This window comes from Dicentrarchus labrax, unplaced genomic scaffold, assembly GCF_905237075.1.
Source record: "Dicentrarchus labrax unplaced genomic scaffold, dlabrax2021, whole genome shotgun sequence".
Lineage (NCBI taxonomy): Eukaryota > Metazoa > Chordata > Actinopteri > Moronidae > Dicentrarchus > Dicentrarchus labrax.
In genome coordinates this window covers 15,259,853-15,281,544 of record NW_026136715.1, presented here as the reverse complement: position 1 = coordinate 15,281,544, position 21,692 = coordinate 15,259,853, and the positions used below count along the sequence as shown (strand labels likewise).

Genomic DNA, 21,692 nt, shown 5'->3' with positions numbered 1-21,692 from the left:
TGTATTTATATATTTATATATGTGTATATATATATTTATACATATGTGTATTTATAAATAAATACACATATATATAAATACATATGTATTTATATATGTATTTATATATATTTATATATATATGTGTATTTATATATATGTGTATTTATACATTTATACACATATAAATATATATATATATATGAATTTATATATATTATTATATATTTATATATATTTATATATATGTATATATTTATATATATTTATATATATGTGTGTTTATATATATTTATATATGTGTATATATTTATATATATTTATATTTATGTGTGTTTATATATATTTATATATGTGTATATATTTATATATATGTGTGTTTATATATATTTATATATGTGTATATATTTATATATATTTATATATATGTGTGTTTATATATATTTATATATATGTGTGTTTATATGTATACTGTCGATGGTCTGAACAAATCATATAAATAAGTGGAACAATGAACATTAAAAGCGCCTACAAAGCTGCAGCAATGCCACAATACATCACCGGGAATTAGCTTTAGCTTCATGAAAACTCAATTTCCCATGTTCTACTACGGTCCAATCAAAGTGACGTATACAACCCCTATAAATCCAACGTCGCTGGAATGTGACGTCCTTCGTGGAGACGAGTCCTTAGCTGTCGGTACGTGAGCGCTGTCGGTATCACAATCCAAGTTAATCGTCTTCTTTCTGAATCAATCCAACTAATCTTTCATGTTTTCCCTTCTGTTTTCAGCCTCCCCTCGTCGATATGAGAGCTAAGGTTGGTGTTTTTATGTCACTATGGTCAATTAATCAGTGTCCAGTTGTGCTAACGTTTGCTAGCTGGTTAGCAAGCAGGTCGACAGGGTAGCACAAACACGTCCGTTAGGATTTAGCTGTAAAATACGTGTTTTGCCATCTGTATGTCTATTTTAGTTCAGTTGAGTATGTTTGAGTGTTTTCAGAATTGCATTAAATAAACGAGAAAGTATTTAACGTTGTCTTTCCTTTTCCGCAGTGGAGAAAGAAGCGCATGCGCAGGTAAGATTGTGTAGCGCATGTTGTTCAGTCAGCAGTATCCGGTCCACCTCTTGCATCGTGTTGAAGGACTTTCGGCTGACTGACTCTTGTTATGATCACGTTTCTAGGCTGAAGCGCAAAAGGAGAAAGATGAGGCAGAGGTCCAAGTAAACTGTCCTCTCCGCCATGGCTGTGTCAGCACGTGTTGCCAACAACCAGACCGGTGAGCTCAGCTGGAGACCCAGGACCCCTCCCGGTGTCAAGTCTGAGGCCAGTGGCGCCCATATCCACCTGAGGCGACAGCCGATTGATGCTGGAGAGCTGATTCAAGACCTGCTGGATGACAGGCTTTTTCTCTGGGATATTCTGGACTCTTTGTTCTTAATTCCTCAACTTTTGTCACCTGTTTTTGTTTATACTCTGATTAAAGGTTTTGGTTTAAAAAAACATTTGGGGAAGTTCTTGTGTTTTTTTTGCTGTTTGCTTTCAAAGTGCCAAGCCCAAGTGCTGTTATGGATGGAGTGATTTAAAAACAGTTTTCTGGAAGTGGTGTATCTTTGCCATCTAAATAAAGCAAACTCGCATATGTAACAATATATTAGTTATGGCTCAATGATGAAACTGCAGCGGTTTCAGGATCTGTATTGTGCATGCTGGGTCCCTTCACAAAGCCATCATTAATGTTATTAGTTATAAAAGTATTAAGATAAACCAGTGGACAAATACCGGACCAGTATTATAACTAACTTAGAATCAATGTGTATAGAGGTTATTCACAGCAGCCATTTGAAATTAAGTAGTATCATTTATAACGTTTATGTCAAAATGGCTGCTGTGAAAAACGATCTAACATGATGTAAATGTTCTCCTGTATCATAAGTGATAGTAGGCTCTCATTATGCAGAACAACCCCTTTACCCAGTGCGTTTGATCAATATTACTAATGCGTCGATGTAGTTTAATCTGCTACAATGCTTCACATTTTATTGGTTGGTCGTATGCTTCTTATGTAAAATGTTAAATCTGCAAAGCATATTCCCTAAGCTCTCAGGTGTAGTAAAAAATGTTTTTCCAGTAATCGTGGAGTAGAAGTATTAAGTAGTATGAAATGGAAATATTAAAGTTTAAGTACTAAACGTTTGGAACATTTTGAACTTGTTTGTCCAACAGGGACATTTGTAATTGGACCTTGTGGGCAAATCTCTCTAAAAAACATTTCTGATTCAACCCATATCCCATGACTTCAGTGGGTGTGTGATTGCTGTAACCTTTGCACAGAGCTCACTCAAGACAAACAACTCACTAATGTATCTTGTTTTTACCCTTCAAGGCGGTCCAATAATTCATCCTGTCCTTAGCCGAGGTGATTACAGTCACGCAGTTGCTGGCAAACACTATTAAAGAGGAAAGTATCGCTGTAGTTCTCTTTTCCATTTGCACTTACACCCTGAGCTGTAAGGAGAATACAACTGTCAGTGTTACCATATATTTAATGTATTATACCACAACAAATACTCCCCTATTCGGCAGAAGTAGGAATTATGGGATAATAACAGTGTAAACTATATTTTTTTAAACGGGGGACAAAAATCTCCTATAACTGAGCTCTAGTGGACAATTCAAAAGGCCCCACAGGAACCTGGTCATCACCAGCTTTTATGAAAACATAAGTTTCTGCTTCAGTGTTTTCAGATAAGAAATGGCTGATCCAAGCACAGTAACATCATCTGCACCTGCAACTTGAATTATGGTCCTTTTGTTTTCTCAGCAGTTCTGGCGGTGTTGAACTTAGCATGTGCTGACAGAGATTTAAGATGCTTTCTCTTTGCTCTGACCTTAACTAAATAAATGATGTAATTTAAAGGGCACCAATAGAACATGCTAACTCTGTCCTGAATATTTTAGAAGGGTAAAAGGTGGGTGGGAAAGGTTGGTGACTCTTACAAACTTGGTGTAATTGAAAACACATATCCAACTGATAACAAAACTGTTGACTGGAGGCAAGCATGGTCCAGTAAACACTGTAACAAATCTCTGTGGTAAATGTAATAATATGATGATGATGATCCAAAGTCTTAGTGTTGATTTTCAAAGTTTAACTTTCTATGTTGTACGTCAATAGTCAGTGAAGAAAACCCAAATAACCTCCTTTAAAATGGTCTGCTCAGTTTGCAAGTGCAGCCGTTAACACATTCAGTTGACACTCTTTGTGCCCAGAAAACAGATGTTATAGAATCCATATTACCCTCATTAGACAGGCTGTCTTAAACAATTCACTGAGTCCCACCTACTGCTGAATACTGTGTGCAAAGTCATCACAAAAACAAGTTAGAATTTCAATTAACAGCTTTTCTTGCTTCCCTAAATGCATTTGCGTTGCTGACTCTAAATCATGCACATGACTATTGGGAAAGCCAAACTGACACTTGACTGACACAAGGCACAAGTTTAAACTTTGACCTGTCTTACTTGGCCAGCAGTGGTGGAATGTAATTAAGTACATTTACTTAAGTACAAATTAGAGATACTTATACTTCCTGCTTCACTCTTTTCTTTTAATGTCACTTTCTACTCATTGACTCACATTTCAGAAAGAAATATTGTATTTTTTAACATTTACTTGATAACTGTAGTTACTAGTTAGTTTACAAATTGAGATTTGTGCATACACAAAGAAAAGAGCTTATAAAATATGATATTTTGTTATAAACTGACCTTCCCAACAGTATAAAAGTACAGCTGAAATCATTAGTCAATTTGATTGACAGAAAATGTGGTGGCAACTATTCTGATAATTGATAATAATCATTTTATGTTAAAACATTTCGTGGTTCCAGCTAAACAACGAAACCATCACAAATGTGAGGATGTGTTGCTTATAATTATTTTAAGAATAATCCATAATAAAAATAATCATTAGTTCCTGTCCTATACAAAATAGTGAGATGAGCTCCATCCCTACAGCTGCAACAGTAAAATCCTGCTTTTACATTAATGTATGAGTAACAATAAACTATAAATCTATATGATATAATATAAAACAGAAGTATAGGACTTTTAATACTTAAAGTACATATTCTAATTATACTTAAATACTTTTGCAGTACTTGTGTAGCCTGTGTGGTATTAATGATGTGCATACTTCCTTTGGTCTTTATCAATTCAGCATCACAAATAAGACTCACCATCTTGTGACTGTTACTTCTGTTTCTTCCTTCTGGAGAACAAAACAGCTGTTTCATGTCATTCGTGTTATCATGCTGATAAAGTGATGAGGTTAATTACTGAAAATGAAAAACTGAAACTACTTGTTCCTTACTGTTGACAGCTTTGCTGAAAATGTGAACAAATGTATGTAAAGAGTTGAATTGTTTGGGCTTGGAGGTGATTGATACAGATTTTCTATCAAACGGACCAGTGAAGAACCCTTTTTTATGGTATTACTGCAGAAAATGTAAGCAAATAACATTAGAAATAACATAGTTTACAGACGTCTGACAGCACATAAATAAGCAGTAAACTGAGATGAATATCTTGTCACCTCTGGGAGAAAGTTCAGAAAGAGGCTGCTTCTTATTTTCTTTCTTGTAAGGACATATCAATATTTTTGATGAACACGTCAGTTGTAAACCAGACAGACAAAACACTTTAATACTAGTTTGGAGGTTAATTTAGCACTGAACTAGTATGACTTCTTTACTTTTTAAATACACGATTTTGAAAGCAGGTCATAGGACGTTCTAGCTTTTAATAGTTGTGCAATACTGTTACAAAATGTTTTATTTGTAATCGTAAATTAAGCAATTCCCTCTATAATGGGTTCAACCAATACAAACACTGTAAGTAGGATCAGAAGAGTTGTTGTCTTTGTTTCCAGCAACAAAATTCTGACATATACAGCCTATACATGTACAATATAAACGTAACAACAAATTTAACAAGAAAGACAGTAACTGAATAAAAAGAAGGGAATACAATAGGTATAAATACATACATGTCAAAATGTAGCAGGTTATAAAATGAGTTGTATAGAGAGACTGGTTGGGTGGTTGTTGTATTTAGAATATTTGGAAGTGTGAGGCAATGAAAATGTAGACCTATTTATTTCATTAGTCTGTATGCTCAAAGCCTTTATGTAGCCTATCCTACATAATTTTAGGAATAACACACACTTATTGTAGGCTACTTGATCTTTAAATGTCACTGAATCCCATATAGAAACCTCTACATTTTAAATAGCCTATATACATCTACATTTTTGTTGCTTTCTGGTGCCATTTATTTTTTGCTTGACTGACTGCATGTCTGTGTCTGCTTGCTTCCGTTTACACAGTGGATCATCAAACCTGTCTGCCCCTCCAGCAAATATTGCTAATTGGCTGTATCCAGGCAACCAGGGAGGGATTAACCTGGTCTGTTTTAGTTGCCAAAGAAATGAAGCTATTAGTGAGAAACGTGGAAAAACCACAAGACATCCCGCACCTGGACTACAAATTATGAAAGGTTCAGTCTGAAGTGCTCCTTTCACCTGCATTTAGCTGTTGTGTAAACTCTGCGTTACATGCATGCTGGTGTCACGATTCTGTCACTTGTGTCTATTTATGGACAACACAACAGCAGCTGATCTATGCAACTCGATGAAGCATCAACGCTAGTACACCTTCTCTGACAAACGGACCTGTTGGCACTGCTGCAGTGGAGATGAGAGGAGCGCTTGCGCACGCAGCAGGATTTAATCCGGTTATGTAAGAAAAAGATAACGGGTTGAGCAGCCTGTGCACACAAACAGTTTGTTTTTGCGTAGAGGTTCCTTTACTTTACATGGTGCTGATGATTTTTTCCAAATAAACGTGTCCTCTGGTGTCTTAAGCAAACAGTCGTTCACTTTGCACACAGGCCGCATTACGCTCCGCCCGAGCCAGTGCGTGACGCCACCACAAAGTTAATTCTAGGGTTTAGGTTTCTTTCTACTGGATTTCTTTGAAGGAGGGTTTGAAGCTGAGCCCGCCCTCGCAGGTCTTGGTCTCTGCTTGCACTGCTCTGTGGCATAAGCGTTGCACGTAAATGAAACGCGGAATAGCCCATTTTGGTGCCCTGCGGAACTGAGCGAGAGCGCAGCAGAGAGGAGCCGTGATCATGATCTGACCGACCGAAGCTCGCAGTTTGTCGTTGATTTTCTCGATGGTTTCTATAATAAAACGGTGCTAAGGTCTTCAGTGGCGCTTTGCCACTCAGTCGCAGAAGCAGAGAAGCTGAAGGCTAGGTCGAGCTAGTGAAGTTAAACGGATCTTGCGATGCCCGCCGCGGATGCAGAACCGGGCATTAGCAGAGGCACACCGGTCACAGCCCCGGCCTTACCGAGCCAGCCCCCCGCTGAACGCGCAGTGAGTGTGCTGTGGTCGTTTGGAAAATGCCTGGGTGCCATTCTACCGGTGTACCTAGCCGGATATTATGGCTTCAGCATCAGTGTAGTCCTGTTCGGGCTGATGATCTACATGGGATGGAAACACAGTCGACTGGAGAAAGTGATGAGGCTGAAGTCTGCGATGTACCTTCTGGAGAACGAGAGGAAATTCACCACTGAAAACGTTTTCAGGGCCAAAAGGGATTTGCCTCCCTGGGTAAGAACTCTCTACCACGGTCATTCTCTGCCGTCTGTATTACCTGTCACATCTTCCACATCTGTCAGGCTGAACTTGAGCTGCATCTCAGTTACTTTGCATCACTGTGATCCTACATGTATATTTCTAATCACAGGCGCTTGTTGTTTCTTTAGAAGCTCCTGACTTCTTAAAATGATCACATGCACACATGAAAAGATATGTTTCATGGCAACCCCTCAGATAAATGTGTGCATGACTGTCCTTTTTGTTCATAGTGTTTTCCCCCTGTCCCTGACCAGCCATATTTAGACATTCCTACTGTGCAGTGCCTGGGGAATTAGTTTGAACTGCTGCCACAGTGAGGAATGTGAATTAACATGTCAGATGAGGTCTTTGTAGTGGAACAGATGACATGATATTGAGGAGACCTTGCACTAAGTAGACCGTAAAAGGCCTGCCCATACTGTAAAAAAAATATATAAAATTATCTAGCTATAGGAGAGATTCTCTGTGTGTTTCCTCTTCCCGTTTCACTACAGTCGAGCTGCCATTGACCTTATCTGGCTTCAAAAACCTGATGACTCATAAACATCATTCAGAGCAGAGCAGAGGCAGTAACCAGGACCACCATATCTGGATAGAGAGGGAGAGAGAATAAACTGTGGGTGTGCATATGTGTGTTTGTGTGTGTGTGTGTGTGTGTGTGTGTGTGTGTGTGTGTGTGTGTGTGGGTGTGTGTGTGTGGGTGGGTGGGCAGCTAGGTTTAATCTTAAGCTCTCATGTGGTTTGGAGGAAAGGATGATGTGCATGTGGTTGATGATTTCCTGAATATTTGGCAGTGACCAAATTGGTGTTAAGTTGTTAGGCTTGTGTTCTCTCTCAACTTCTAAATTAAATATATAAACAGATATATATTTTAAATGTAGGAAGCCCGGGGAAATTCAAGGAGAAAAACTGCCTCTTCTGGTGTAAAACAGTTTACAGATGGCTTCTGATTACTCCACATGTCCAAAAAAAAAACATATTGCTTAAAGAATCATCTCAAGTATTTTAACTGCTCCACTCAGAGGTCATTTAACACTACTGTGTCGTATTTGAGCTCACGCCTGACCAATATTACTTTTCCACAGGTCAACTTTCCAGATGTGGAAAAAGTGGAGTGGCTGAATAAGGTATGTTTTTAATTCCTATCAGACGTTTCATGTGTGCAGCTGTGTATTTTAAAATCATAAACTCATAATTTTTTTAAAGAATTATCTGTTTCAACACGCAGCATGCATGTTGAACTCCTCTGCTTCATGCAGCTGAACTATTAAGGAAGGAAGGAAACAACAACGATTTCGAGATAAAGTGTTCTCGGTTCAGTTGAGCAACTCCGACAGCAGCTCCGATGCCTCACATTTAATATGAAGATAAAAAGCACTTGTGTGGACTTTAAGTGACCCGGCGCCGGTTGCAGCCTCCCCATCAAAGTTGATTATCTATTGGTGTAATTAAGAGGCAGGGAGAGTGGCTCTGTTCGTATCGCAGAACTCTTTGTCTCTGTCAGTACAGTAACCTCGTATCAGCACAAGGCAAGGGTGGTTATGAATACTAATATTACAAAGTCCCCTTCTGGAGAGAAAAATGTTATGAACTCAGTGACAGAAGCCCAGATTGTAGGATGGCAATTTGCTGGCCTCATCTTTCACCAGCCCACGTCTCTCCCCAGGCTTCCTGACATGTGATCCGGCTGTTCACACGTACCCTCCTCTCCTGCAGCTGTAAACAAACAATACATCAGCCCCGAAATGTTCTCACCTTCTATTATATTTTAACATGTGGAGATTATATGAGCTGTGAGCAATGCATGTGAAAAAGCCCTGTGAGGAGTTGCACTTTTATTGAATGCATCATTTCTAACTGCAGGTCCGTAACTGTATCATAAATAATCTATGGGAGACCCTCCTGTAGCTGTAGCCTGTTAGCATCACCAGTCTCACGAGGAGTTTGGAGGTCAGGGGATCAGTGAACAGGAGCTGACAGGACTTGGTGCCTTACACCTCACACTGAAATGCTGAAGATAACCCTAGTGTGAGGCTGTGTGGTGTGATAACACTGATATGTTGACTCGTCACATAGAAAGTGAAAATGAACTTAAATAAATTGCTTGAACAGTTTTTATTTTTATCATATGGATCCAGAATTTCTTAAAGTTTCACAGGAAGTTTTCTGGAAAGAGCATTAGAAAATGTCTTAGAATTATTAGAAAGTTTATGCTGCATATATATTTAATTATATTCTTTCCAGTAGATACATTTCATATTCTTAGCTTGGTACTGACTAAAATGTCTCTTCTGTTATTAGGAAATTATGGACCCATGAAATAGAGCATTAGTCATTCTTTGTTTTCTTTTTAATTTTACTTATGTTCTCCAAAATGACTACAGGGCAGCTCTTCCTCTCTTCTCTTCCTCTTGCTGAATTATTAATGGCTGAGCTATTGTTCCCTATTTATATTTTGTCCTCTGTCAGATTATTTTTTGTTAAACCTTTTCTGAAAAGCCTTTTAACAACAAGGCAAACAGTACGTGGCCAATTCTGGTAAATTATTTTTTATTCCCAGGAAGAGCTTTACTATGACTTTGCACACATAATAATCCTTTGTTATACACAGAATGTTATTACCACGAATGCAAACATGGAACAATTTTGATTACTTGTATTTATTTATGACTTTATACTATCCTGTGTATCTCATATATAACAAAACATTGGATCATATCGTTGCCCTATTCAAATCTGCCAAGAAAAAAAATGAATAGCTATTATGTTCTGTCGTGCAGATCCTGCAACAGGCTTGGCCCTTTGTAGGCCAGTATCTGGAGAAGTTGCTGGTGGAAACCATTGCTCCTGCCATTCGTGCTTCCAGCATTCACTTGCAGACTCTCAGCTTCACCAAGGTCAACATAGGGGACAAGGTATATGAATGGCCCGTCATAAAAGCAGCAATTCATTCTGTAAATGTTCCACAAGCCAGAAAATAAAGCGGAACCCATGGTTTTATTGTGGGTAATATGTTATTCAGGTATTGCAGGGCTTGTATGACAATCATGAAGATGGATGAGTTCATCACAGCGAATGATATAATCTTCATGTGCATCTTTTTTTAAATTCTCTTGCAGTCTTATTTGTTTTGTGTAATAACAGCTGTTGTGTTCACAGGCTCTAAAGGTGGTTGGTGTAAAGGCTCACACAGAACACGATAAGAGACAAGTTATGTTGGATTTGTACCTGAGGTAATGCATTAACAACTTCTGTTTGTTCTTTATTTCATATTCTTGCTTGTGTATAACCAGTCTGTCGAGTCAGACACTGAAATATTAAATGAAGTAGTTACCATGAAGTGTCCTACATTAGGGTAGGGTTTGTCCCAGTTTGATACTGCAGATCATTGTTTACTTAACACAAAAAAGAAAACAGTTCTATCATGACAGCTCATGCTCAGCTGCTTCTGTTGATTAAACATATATCTCCTGAACTGTCACTGCTCTTCTTCTTGCAGCTACGCCGGTGATGTTGAGATCAACGTAGAAATCAAAAAGTACTTTTGCAAAGCTGGAGTGAAAGGAGTTCAGGTATAATATATTGAACACTATAAGATTGTAATATGTAAATGATATTTGGCAACACTTGATTTGGATAGTCTGCCTACGGATAGCTTATAGAGTATTTGTAGACCAACATTTCAACAGCTAAGTCTAGTTGTTTCTAGTTGAACTGTTTCCTGCTATCACACCACTGTGGTTAAGGTTTGGTTAGGTTTAGACATAGAAATATCTTAGGGTATGTTCATGTATTGTCACATATACTTAGTAGATAATCTGTTAAACATCTACAGACAAAGTGTAAGAGTTGAAATGTTACAAATAAACTATCTGTAGGCTGACTATCAAAATAAAGTGTTACCAGATATTCTTACATTATTTGTCAAATGTTATCTGAAAACATCCTTTCAATGTTTTTCTCTTTGCAGCTCCATGGGAAGCTGCGTGTGATCCTTGAGCCACTGATCGGAGACATTCCACTGGTTGGAGCCATCACAATGTTCTTCATCCGCAGACCTGTGCGTATAACACCAGTGAACCACATTTGATTACTTCTCAGTTTTGCACTGCACTGTTATGTGAACATGCATACATATCTACATGTATGTATTCATATGTCTTTACTTTTATCTGTGTCATAGAAACTGGACATCAACTGGACTGGACTGACCAACCTGTTAGATATCCCTGGACTAAAGTGAGTTTATATGATGGAGCTCTGTGTGGATATATTTGAGGGCGTGGCCGCATTGATCTGTCTGTTTTTTTTTATTTTATTGTTTTTTCAGAGAATTTGTTATTTATTTAGCCACTAGAGTCTGAGGTTTTTTTGTTCAGTGACGGATCTGTGCGGTCACACCCTTAAAGGGTAAGTGTGGTGATATCCTATATGTTTGTTCTTGTCAAGAAATCCTGTTAAGACTCTAAAACCAACAATGAATTGATCATATAACAAGTAACTAAATCCTGATTTCCGTGTGCCACAGAGCTGCATTCTTGTCCAAAAGATTGAACAATGTCAGCCTTATGCTTGTTAAACTTTATGCCATACTTATTAGTATACTTATTTCTTCAGTCTGTATATTATGATTCCCTGTATTGATATCAAGGTATTTTTCAAGGTTTATGTAAGGTCACATTGCAGACAATGTAGAATCAACTACAGTACAATTAGATAAAATATGAAGATAAAATGATGGTCTGACAGATTTGAATGATGCAGCTCTATTTAACATTCATATTCAATGTAATTGTATGGTGGCTGATTCTACACTGTGTGTGTGTGTGTGTGTGTTACGATCTTATATAATATACTTGAAAATACAATTAAAGTGTTGCCTTAGGTGAACATTTTTTGCTGACTCATCAGTTCCCTCTGGCAATACTTTTAATGACAGTTTGTCATTATCTTTTAATTGTATTCCTCCTTTAGATGACATTAGCCAACATGATTTCACAGAACACTGTCCTCATCTTTAGCCAGTGGTTGCTTCCTGTTGGTTCTGTTGCTAAGAACCTGAATATCATGTTATTTATTGCATGTTCATATGTTCAGCAGTAGTATATAGTCTCTGTCTGTTTTGTCTGTGTGTCCCTCCCCTGTGTGCCCCCAACATCACCCTGGCATTCATTTGCAGTGCCATGTCGGACACTATGATAATGGATGCAATAGCCTCCCACCTGGTGCTCCCCAACCGTCTCACTGTTCCCCTGGTGGCCGACCTGCACGTTGCGCAGCTCCGCTCCCCTCTCCCAAGGGTAACTGTCTCAATTATGAATGGCATGGAGAAACATGGAGCCACACAGACAGAAGCAGATCTGCCTCAGTCTATAAGTTGCAAGCAAACACATAGCTTAAAAGTCATACAGCAAATTCACATTGTGAATGAAAAACATGCATGCATGTTTTGTGGGCAAGCTTGCTAACATTTTACATTTCTTTGTGTATGCATACGTTTCCCTTCATGTGTATTCACATGCTAGGGAGTTGTGCGCATCCACCTGCTGGAGGCTGAGGACTTGACTGCCAAGGATACAGTCATCAAGGGCCTAATCGACGGGAAGTCGGACCCGTATGCCGTTCTGCGTGTTGGAACCCAGATCTTCACCTCTCATCACGTTGACAGCAACCTGAACCCACAGTGGAGGGAGATGTACGAGGTGAGAGGGGCTGGAAGGAAAGAAAATATATCTGAAACTGAGCTAAAAGAAACATGAGATATATAGGTTTGCCTTTATATTCAAGTGCTGCACTTCCTACCAATGTGTGCACTAAAAGTTATAGCTTGGTGCTGGTGTCCTTGCTTTGAACGGACTGCGTAGGGAAGTCTTTGGTAGTAAACATGTAAACATTTGAGGAGATACTTCTGTGGTAGCAGGAAGTCCCTGTTTCCAAGATAATCAGCTGATGCGAAAACTGCTTGCTGACACATTTGTCTTTTCTTGTGGTTTATGAAATTTGAGCCAAAAACTGAATAGATATTAAATTATTAACATCAACTTTAGCACAAGTGAAAGGTTCTTGCCGTTGTGATTCTGTTTGCATGCCCTTGTGTTATTGTGTCATTTGTGGCTGTATCTATATTTGTTTATTTGTTGTGTGTATTGTGTGTTTGTCCATTTATGTGTGTGTGTGTGTGTGTGTGTGTGTGTGTGTGTGTGTGTGTGTGTGTCAGGTGATTGTCCATGAAGTACCTGGTCAGGAGTTGGAAGTGGAGGTTTTTGACAAAGACCCAGACCAGGATGACTTCCTGGGGAGGTAGCTTATTCATTCTCATTCATTTACTCTCACAGTCTCTGTGTGCTGCTCATGTCATTTCCATCTCTGCTATTGCCATGCTGGGCCATGATTCTGTCGAAATTTTAACGCTTTAGTCTCTTTGATTCATGGCTTCATTGATTCTGTCTCTATCTCTCTTTATCTGCCTCTCTTTCAGAGTCAAGGTGGATCTTGATATTGTAAAGAAGGCCAGAATTGTGGATGATGTAAGTAGTACTGCTTATGTTTAACCTTTTTAGATTTTACCACTACATTTATGTATGTATTCTCACTCAAATTATATAATAAACAGCAAGCACAAGAATGCAGTTATCATATCGTCTGTAAAAAATATCTGAAGAAGACTGCAGTAATCCTGTTAGAGTGTGACATTGCAGAGGCCATGTGCCTCCGCGTGATCTGCTTTGATCTTCTATCCTGCCATCCAGAGAAAAATGTGTGTTTAATGAGCCTTCTGTTTTTGTAAACAGTGGTTTAATCTGAAGGACGTCCCATCCGGCAGCGTCCACCTCCGGTTGGAGTGGCTCTCTCTGCTGTCCTCTGCTGACAGACTGAGTGAGGTGAGTCTACAGCACAGCCTTATACTACACAGCAAATCTTTTTTATGCCCTACTAGCAGCAGGGTTTTGGGTAGTGATGTAGACAAAATATCGGAGAATTATTTTTAGATTATTAAGCCATGTTATTTATTTGTTTATCCACGGTGATAACATGCAACAAAGGCTCCGGGCCAGAAATTAGTTTAAATTAAATTGAACTTTTTCCCATTGATTCAATTGTTAGTTTTGAGTTTTATTTTTGATAGAATCCTTTATTTGAAGTTAGTATACTTTAACTTTATCATCTGAATTATGTAACCAGAAAAAATTAAATATATTTTTATTGTTCTTGCCAAGAGTGCAAAAATGTTATTGTAAAATCACAGATTTTGAATCAGATAAAAGATACAAACACTCTAAAGTGGCACCTTTGCGTTAGATGAAGATGGCTGGATGTACTACAGGTTTTATGGGATGCTGTCACCTTGTGTAAATTGCTGAATGTGAGCTTTGTAGTTGTTTGTAGTTTTATCCATTATGCTTTATGTATATACTTTTTCAGTTTGTGTGTGTTCTGTTTTACTTTACTGCAAGACAAATAAATCAAGTTAAGTCGAAGTTAAAGACAACCTCAGAGCAATCTAAAAACAAAATAAATAAGACTAATCTAAAATTGTCAATGAGTAAATCAATAACATTGCAACATAATCAATAGTATTAAAATAGTACAATTGTTGGTGGCCGCTGGTTGGGCTTCAGGCTTTTAGGCTCTCAGATAATTTTCCTCACAATCTCTTTGCTTCTGTTCGTTGTTATTCTACCAGGTGATCCAGAAGAACCAGGACTTGACCAGTAAGACGGCTGATCCTCCATCTGCGGCCATCCTTGCTATCTATCTTGATCAAGCTCACGAACTGCCTGTAAGACCATCATTATTTAGGACTCTGCCGTGTGTATGTGCATAAAATTTCCATCTATCAATAATGATGTGTTCGATATGTTATAGATGAGAAAAGGCAATAAGGACCCAAGCCCAATGGTGCAGATTTCCATTCAGGATGCAACTAAAGAGAGCAAGGTGATGATACAACTTTAGCTTTTTCTCAGTTAATGAAACCAAACTCTGAGCATAACGGATGTTTTCTCTTCTGCAGACTTGCTACGGGACCAACAGCCCTGTGTGGGAGGATGCCTTTACCTTCTTTATTCAGGATCCTCGCAAACAAGACATCGACATTCAAGTAAATAATTTTCAGTAATGACTGAACACACCAATGAATCTAGTATCTCGAGGTGTGGAGGTAATTACTATGCTAAATACTTTATTGATTTTCCCTCTGGTTCTAATACATTTTTACACTCTCCTTTAGACTCTTTAACCTATTTATGGCCCTTTTCCCTTCATGATATCTGTCTTTCCTGCTGCTTTTATCTGAACTCCACATCTCCTGTTCCTTTGTTTTTCAATCAGGTGAAAGATGATGACCGGGCTCTGTCCCTGGGCAGCCTAACCATCCCCCTGGCCCGTCTTCTGGCGACCCCTGAACTCACCCTGGACCAGTGGTTCCAGCTGGAGAATTCTGGTTCTGCCAGCCGCATCTATGTCAAAATTGTGCTTAGGGTTGGTATTTGATACATAGACATGGACTTTTTTTTTGTGCACACTCATGTGTCAGGTAGTGTAGTAAATAAGTAAGATGTGGATTCAAGCTATGTTTTGGCCCAGCTGAAGTGTCTGTGTGGAAAACGTTGAAATCCTACCAGCTCTCAAAGGACTGCTGTGGCCTCAGGCACATGCTTCAGTATCACACAACCCTTTCACAACCAAGATCTCAGATTTAAACTTACCCTGGCTCTGTGTGTGTTTGTTATCCATGGAAATCAGATCCTGTTGAACATAACACCCCTAGATCAAAGCATGTGGGGTATTGATTATAAAGCACTGTAGCATGTGCACTCACAAATTTGCATCATGAGATTCACTACATGAATTCCTAATCCTTATCTCCTCCCCTTTACATGCCTGAACTTAACCCCAGCACAAAAAAATTCACCTAAAGTAGACCATCCACATGTCTTCTTTCTGCCACGTCTTTTTATTCTTGTGAGAACATGTGGTCCTCAGAAAAAAAGGAGCAGAAACCTGCATGTTCACTTTTATGTTTTAAAGAAGCATGAAAGAGTGTTTTTCAGTAATTTACTGCCTGACATTTGCTCACCATAATTACCGTTGTTTGTTTCCTACTAGGTTCTGTGGTTAAGCGATGATGCCACTCCTACAACTCCGTCTCCTCGGCCTTCAGTTCCTGGCTCCGGGATGGGTCAGGGGGGAATCACATCAGAGCTGAACCCTGTAGGACCCGGTGGTTTGGGTAAACCTCAACCAGCACGACCACAGCACACTACGCCCGACCCAGAATTTGCAACAGAGGTAAAAAACAGTTACCAAGAGTCAGTTAGCAGCACCACTCAGCCTCTCACACACACACACTGTAGTAGTATTCTCTGTCCTTGTTCTGCCCACAGGGAGTGTTGCGTATTAATCTGGTCGAGGCCCAAAACCTGATAGCGAAGGACAACTTCATGGGGGGCATGGTGAAGGGGAAGAGCGACCCCTATGTCAAGATCCGTGTGGCTGGTATCACTTACCGTAGCCACACCATCAAAGAGAACCTCAACCCCATCTGGAATGAACTCTATGAGGTATTATCTTCGTTTAATGCTCAAGTAGTTAGTTCTTCTACTCCTCTGATGAAATTATTTGGCTTAAAGTTAGATTTTATTAGATTTTTTTCTTCTATGATTTAGGTGATTTTGACGCAGCTTCCTGGTCAGGAGATCCAGTTTGAGTTGTTCGACAAGGACATTGATCAGGATGACTTCCTTGGGAGGTACATGGCTCTTTAACTGAAGGAAAATTTGTCAATGAGGGAGAATAAAGTATTGACTGAGTCCTGTCTTTGCAGGTTCAAGCTTAACCTACGAGATATCATCAGTGCACAATTCATTGATACGGTGTGTGACACATAGTTGAAATGATTGGAAACAGATAATTTAACAGATGATGTTTACATTTATATTCATATTGTAACCCAGACATTTCTGTACCACTCTTGTTACAGTGGTACACTCTAAATGATGTGAAGTCAGGCCGAGTTCACCTGGTGCTGGAGTGGCTGCCCAGAGTCTCTGACCTGGCCAGACTGGAGTCTGTAAGATATTTTCTATTTATTTTTTATTCTCTTTTTATTTGGATATATCAAGGCAACATAAAAAATTGTAATAACACTTAGAACCCTTGACTGTTCATACCTTTTTTTAAACAAATAAGCACAATAATAAATTGAGTAATAATAAATACTACTAAGTAAGTACAAAGAAATTAATGAAATAATATGAAGATACAGGCATAAAAATTAAAGTGTGCAATAAAAAAGCTAAACTTAGGTAAGTAGAACCAGAACCATGGATGTGTACCTGGATGCTACAAAATCTACAATACTCAATAAAGTAGACAAATGATGGACAGGTTTAATACAAAATATCAAATTTTCCCATATTTTAGAAACTTTATATATATATATATATATATATATATATATATATATATATATATATATTAGGAAAAGTTGTTCTTTATATAATAAAGATATCATAAATTATGTCAATCCAATCAACATTCAACCGTTAATTTCTTTTTTTTAAAGTGTTTTTGGGGCTTTTTATTGCCTTTATGATAGAGACAGCTGAAGATAGACAGGAAAGGGGGGGAGAGAGAGGGGATGACATGCAGCAAAGGGCCGCAGGTCGGATTCGAACCCTGGGCGCTGCAGCAAGGACTGAGCCTCAGTACATGGGTCACCAGCTCTACCCACTGAGGCGCCGGGCGCCCTCAACTGTTAATTTCTACTAACAGAGTTTGTGCCTACAACACAAACCAGATTATATGAAAATAATTTGCTTCAGATGAGCCACATCACAAGCACATGCAGCTGGACGATTTGGTGTAATGAGTGTTTTGAACAGGAGTAATGAAGAACCTTCACCTCTCACTCTTTATAAAGGATATATTCAGAGTTTGTACTCACATGGCATATTCACAGTGAAAAAGTTAATGGAGGCTGTAATAGTTCGTCCATACTGGCCGTGAAGTGATCCCTTTCTTCTCTAGTCATGGTCATGTGCAAAAATGCATTTCAAAGTTTAGTCAAAGTTAATATGAGGCTTCAACATTCTGAGTTAACCAAATCCAATGAATATCTGCCAAAGATACAATCTTTGTAGCAGTCAAAGAAAAGCATTTCCACTTTTTGTTTCCACGGACTGTGTTTCCTTTCTGAGCCACAGCGGAGGGATACTTAACTTGTAGTTTTGTTTCTGGCTGTTTCACAGCAGTGGCAAAAAGATATCCACATGATTTGTCTACCGCTAAAGCCTCATATTAACTTCAGCTGAGCTGTAGAAAGCATTTCTGCATGGAACAAGGACTGTGGATTTTGTTTTACTGCATCTTTTACAGTAGAATTGTGCCAGGAATTGACCAGTGTGGATAGGAGGAATGAAACAGCAACCTTGAAAATAATCTAAACTTATGGTTTAAATAATGCCTCTTGTACCATGAGAGCCCAGTAACCTTGTTTTCTTTCTGTTGTTTGGTTGCTATGGCTGATACAAGCAGTTAATCAACAGGAAATAAACTTTTGCTGTGTGCAACTTTGTATGTATAAGCAGTGTGTAGATTGTTGTGGATATCTCTGCAGATACTTTGTGTAGATTAGTTTATTTTTGTTCATATCTTTGTTGGTTGTGAAGGAAAAACAACTTTGTTATTGCACAATAAGTCTTACAAACTCTGTCACTGTCCTCTTCCAACAGATCCTGCAGTACCAATCTCAGCAGTCGTACCAGAACAAGGTTGTGCCATCAGTGGCTGTGCTGTTTGTGTATGTGGAGCGTGCCCATTATCTGCCGGTGAGATCATACCCATGAGTCCTGGGGTGCTATTTGTTGTTTATTGTGATGTTCTTTTCCTTGCCCAAAGATTGCAGAAGTACAAAAGTTGCTTTTAGTGTCAGTTTATTGCATAAAACTCTGCAGTGTTGCAATACAGATGCATGTTCTTTTATACATTAAATCGCTGGTGGTGTAATGTGTTGATTACAGAGGTTTTATTGGAATATTCTTTGTGTCTGATTTCAGTTGAAGAAGAGTGGAAAGGAGCCAAAAGTCGGGGCTGAAATTATCCTCAAAAACGTTTCACACAAGACCAAGGTAGGATTGTGATGTCTTACATGAGCTCGTGAAAAAAAAAAAGAAAAGAAAAGTGCAGAAAAGTTATTACATTTTCTCGTTGATTCCTTCTCAAGATTTGTGAGCGTTCCACATCCCCTCAATGGGACGAAGCCTTTCACTTTTTGGTTCGCGACCCCAGAGATGAAACACTCACAATGAAGGTGAGAGTCATTAACAGCATCTGTATTTCCACTTTTTATGAATTCATGCAGTTGTATTATATATTTATATGTTTCTCTATGTTTGTATCTAGCTCTCCCACAGCTGGGGCCAGGCCCTCGGGTCCTTGACACTTCCTCTCAGAGAGGTGCTGTTTGAGCCAGGCTTGGTGCTGGACCGCTGGGTTAATCTGGATGGAGCACTGCCAGAAAGCCAGATACTACTGAGGGTCATGCTCAAGGTACTGACAATATACCCTGCTTATTTTCTCTACACTGTCACTATATTGCAGTATGTGGCCATATGAGTAATGTTTAATTCTGTACTGTATCAGCTCATCATGTAAGGTATGTCAAAGGTTAAAGGTTTCCCTGGATAGAACCAATATTCCATTGCAGTGAATACTGTACTTTAAAGCGTCCTGTAAGTCTTACTCCACAGAAAGTCTGTAGAATTATTCAGACGTGAGGTAAAATATTATCATGCTATTAAGCTATGATTTCTATTTCCGTATGTTTTGCAGATCTTGGACACTCAGCTGGCGGTGTGTCGTAAGGGGGATGCAGGTAGTGACGTCAGTGGAGAAGAAGTCCTTCCCAGATGGGTTCCTTCCCATCTAGACCTCAGACAGAGAAGTGCATTCTCCATGTGAGTCGCACACTAGCATCAGTGCCCTACTGTGTACTCACAGCCTCCACTGTCAAGATAGTAGTTATCAGGGCTTCCTTTGGTGAACTGTTTTCCAGTTTTTTTTAGCGTGAAGTATTCAAATAATGAAATTTTCCACATTGTGTCTTCAGAGCTGGTGATAACACAAACACAGCAGGCCAGGTGAAGCTTACCGTCGGCTACTCCGCAGAGGAGAACAGGCTCTTCATCACTGTACACTCCTGCAGGTCTCTATATGACGTTACGTTACCTCTTTACCTCTTTCTTTATCTGTTTACTTCGCTATCAGCTCATGATGTGACTGTGATTGCTGTATACCCACAGAGCCCTGGCAGCCTGCTCCAAGGACGGTGCCGACCCGTATGTTTCCTTCATCCTGCTGCCTGACAAGAAGGCTACCACCAAGAGGAGAACTGCCACCAAGAAGAGAGATCTCAACCCAGAATTCAACGAGAGGTAAGACAAACAAACCAGACACTCATGATAGTGAAGGAAGCGCAAGGATGTTAACTCACCCACCTTTCTCTCTCTCTTTCTCTCTTTAGGTTTGACTTTGATTTCTCTCTGGAGGAGTCCATTCAGAGAAGACTGGACCTGTCTGTGAAGAACAGCGTGTCCTTCATGAGCAGAGAGAGGGAGCTTATCGGCAAGGTAAATATAATTCCATTATTGCCATTAACATCACATAAATTCCTTAGTGACGATGTAGTGATTATGACCAGACACCAGAGATATAGAAATGTGGAATATCATCTTTTATGCTTTGTTGCCCTCAGTTGCAGCTGGACCTGGACCAAATTGACCTCAAGGCTGGTGTCACTCAATGGTAATAATTTCAGTTAATAAAACAGCTACTGAATAATATTGTGTAACAGTAGAGTTGTATCCACCAATGTATGTTCAAATATTACTTATTTCAAAATCATATAAACAACAGATCGTATGCTTTTTTTTCCAGGTACGATTTGGTAGCAGAGACCAACTAGAAGAATCTTCAAGTACTATTTAACTTTAAATGTTGCTTCTGTGAGCTGTGATTTGTGTGTTTTGTATATTCGGCTTCAATGAAAATTTCCACCATCACTGAAGAAAAAAATCATATCTGCTCCACAAAAACAGTCCATCAGTATTTATGAGAAGAAACTTTACATGTAGCTTATCATCCGTAAAGTGTTAACTGTGCTGAATCCACGCTGTCTTGGACAGATTCTTCAGTAGAATATTTTGGCTGAATAGATATTTGATAATAATGCAACTATGTTGCAAAACCTACCAAGTTTATATGTGTTCAAAAGCAGTCCTCTTTGAATTTTGTTTACAAAAGGGCTTTTGCTGTGGTTAATGTCCTAAGGTATGACAATGTTTTATTACAGCATCCAACACAGAGATTCCTTTAAATTTAATTTTTTACAATCTTCAAATCATTTCTATTACTTTGTTTATATACGTTTATATTATTGCCTTAAGTATTACAAAACTGTGCACAATTTGTCAGTGTTTATAAATTATGTTCCAAATGAAGTTTTATATGTTTTAACCAGAACTCTCTTAAAGTTGCTTTTATAAATCAAAGTATTACAAACCTAGACCCTCATATTTACCACTGAAAACAGAGGTATAATACTGTAAGCAGAGTCTAAATCACTGTGCTTTTGAAGAGAAAACTTTGTAGATATTGAAAACACATCGCTGGTGTTCTTCTTACGCCCATGCTTCCTTGTGTTTGTATGTGTTCGTAGCACTAAGTGCAACAGGCTGAAGCTGTCGACCATGTTTAGACTTTATTTTTCAAGCAAAAAGTTACGACCTTATGAGAAGCAAGCAAATATTGTACGCCAGCAGTGGGACAACTTCCCATGTACCACCACTGTCACCACAAAGGTTTGGACACTGATTTGTGGTAATGGAAAGAAAATAGTGTTTTAAGTGTCAGAACTGAAGAAGAAAACTGCTGAACTTTGACATTATTTGAAACATATCATCATGTATCTGCTGAAGTTGTTGATTAAAGTTTGCACTCTCACGAA

The 21,692-nt window shown here is 38.8% G+C and overlaps 1 protein-coding gene and 1 long non-coding RNA gene across 2 annotated transcripts; both read left to right on the top strand.

Moving 5' to 3' along the window:
- The first annotated feature begins 608 nt into the window (after positions 1 to 608).
- On the top strand, positions 609 to 1,486 carry LOC127377666 (uncharacterized). Its single transcript, XR_007887734.1, has 4 exons — positions 609 to 678; positions 772 to 798; positions 1,036 to 1,058; positions 1,166 to 1,486. It is a non-coding gene; the product is annotated as an uncharacterized LOC127377666 (long non-coding RNA).
- Positions 1,487 to 5,884: 4,398 nt separating this feature from the next.
- On the top strand, positions 5,885 to 21,692 carry esyt1a (extended synaptotagmin-like protein 1a). Its single transcript, XM_051425284.1, has 31 exons — positions 5,885 to 6,658; positions 7,771 to 7,812; positions 9,466 to 9,600; positions 9,845 to 9,918; positions 10,185 to 10,257; positions 10,656 to 10,745; positions 10,869 to 10,924; positions 11,865 to 11,985; positions 12,211 to 12,387; positions 12,903 to 12,985; positions 13,164 to 13,212; positions 13,477 to 13,566; positions 14,370 to 14,465; positions 14,552 to 14,623; positions 14,700 to 14,786; positions 15,017 to 15,166; positions 15,794 to 15,976; positions 16,072 to 16,248; positions 16,354 to 16,436; positions 16,512 to 16,560; positions 16,668 to 16,757; positions 18,421 to 18,516; positions 18,745 to 18,816; positions 18,912 to 18,998; positions 19,091 to 19,237; positions 19,520 to 19,644; positions 19,797 to 19,892; positions 19,990 to 20,121; positions 20,211 to 20,316; positions 20,442 to 20,491; positions 20,624 to 21,692. The coding sequence occupies exons 1-31, from the start codon at positions 6,332 to 6,334 to the stop codon at positions 20,649 to 20,651; spliced, it is 3,243 nt and encodes a 1,080-aa protein (XP_051281244.1). The 5' UTR covers positions 5,885 to 6,331; the 3' UTR covers positions 20,652 to 21,692.

Excerpts from the sequence above, each read along its gene's own strand:
- esyt1a (XM_051425284.1), top strand. The coding sequence starts at position 6,332 with ATGCCCGCCGCGGATGCAGAACCGGGCATTAGCAGAGGCACACCGGTC. Across the intron at positions 18,999-19,090 it reads ATGAAACACTCACAATGAAG|CTCTCCCACAGCTGGGGCCA; the intron begins GTGAGAGTCATT and ends GTTTGTATCTAG. Across the intron at positions 19,238-19,519 it reads TACTGAGGGTCATGCTCAAG|ATCTTGGACACTCAGCTGGC; the intron begins GTACTGACAATA and ends TATGTTTTGCAG.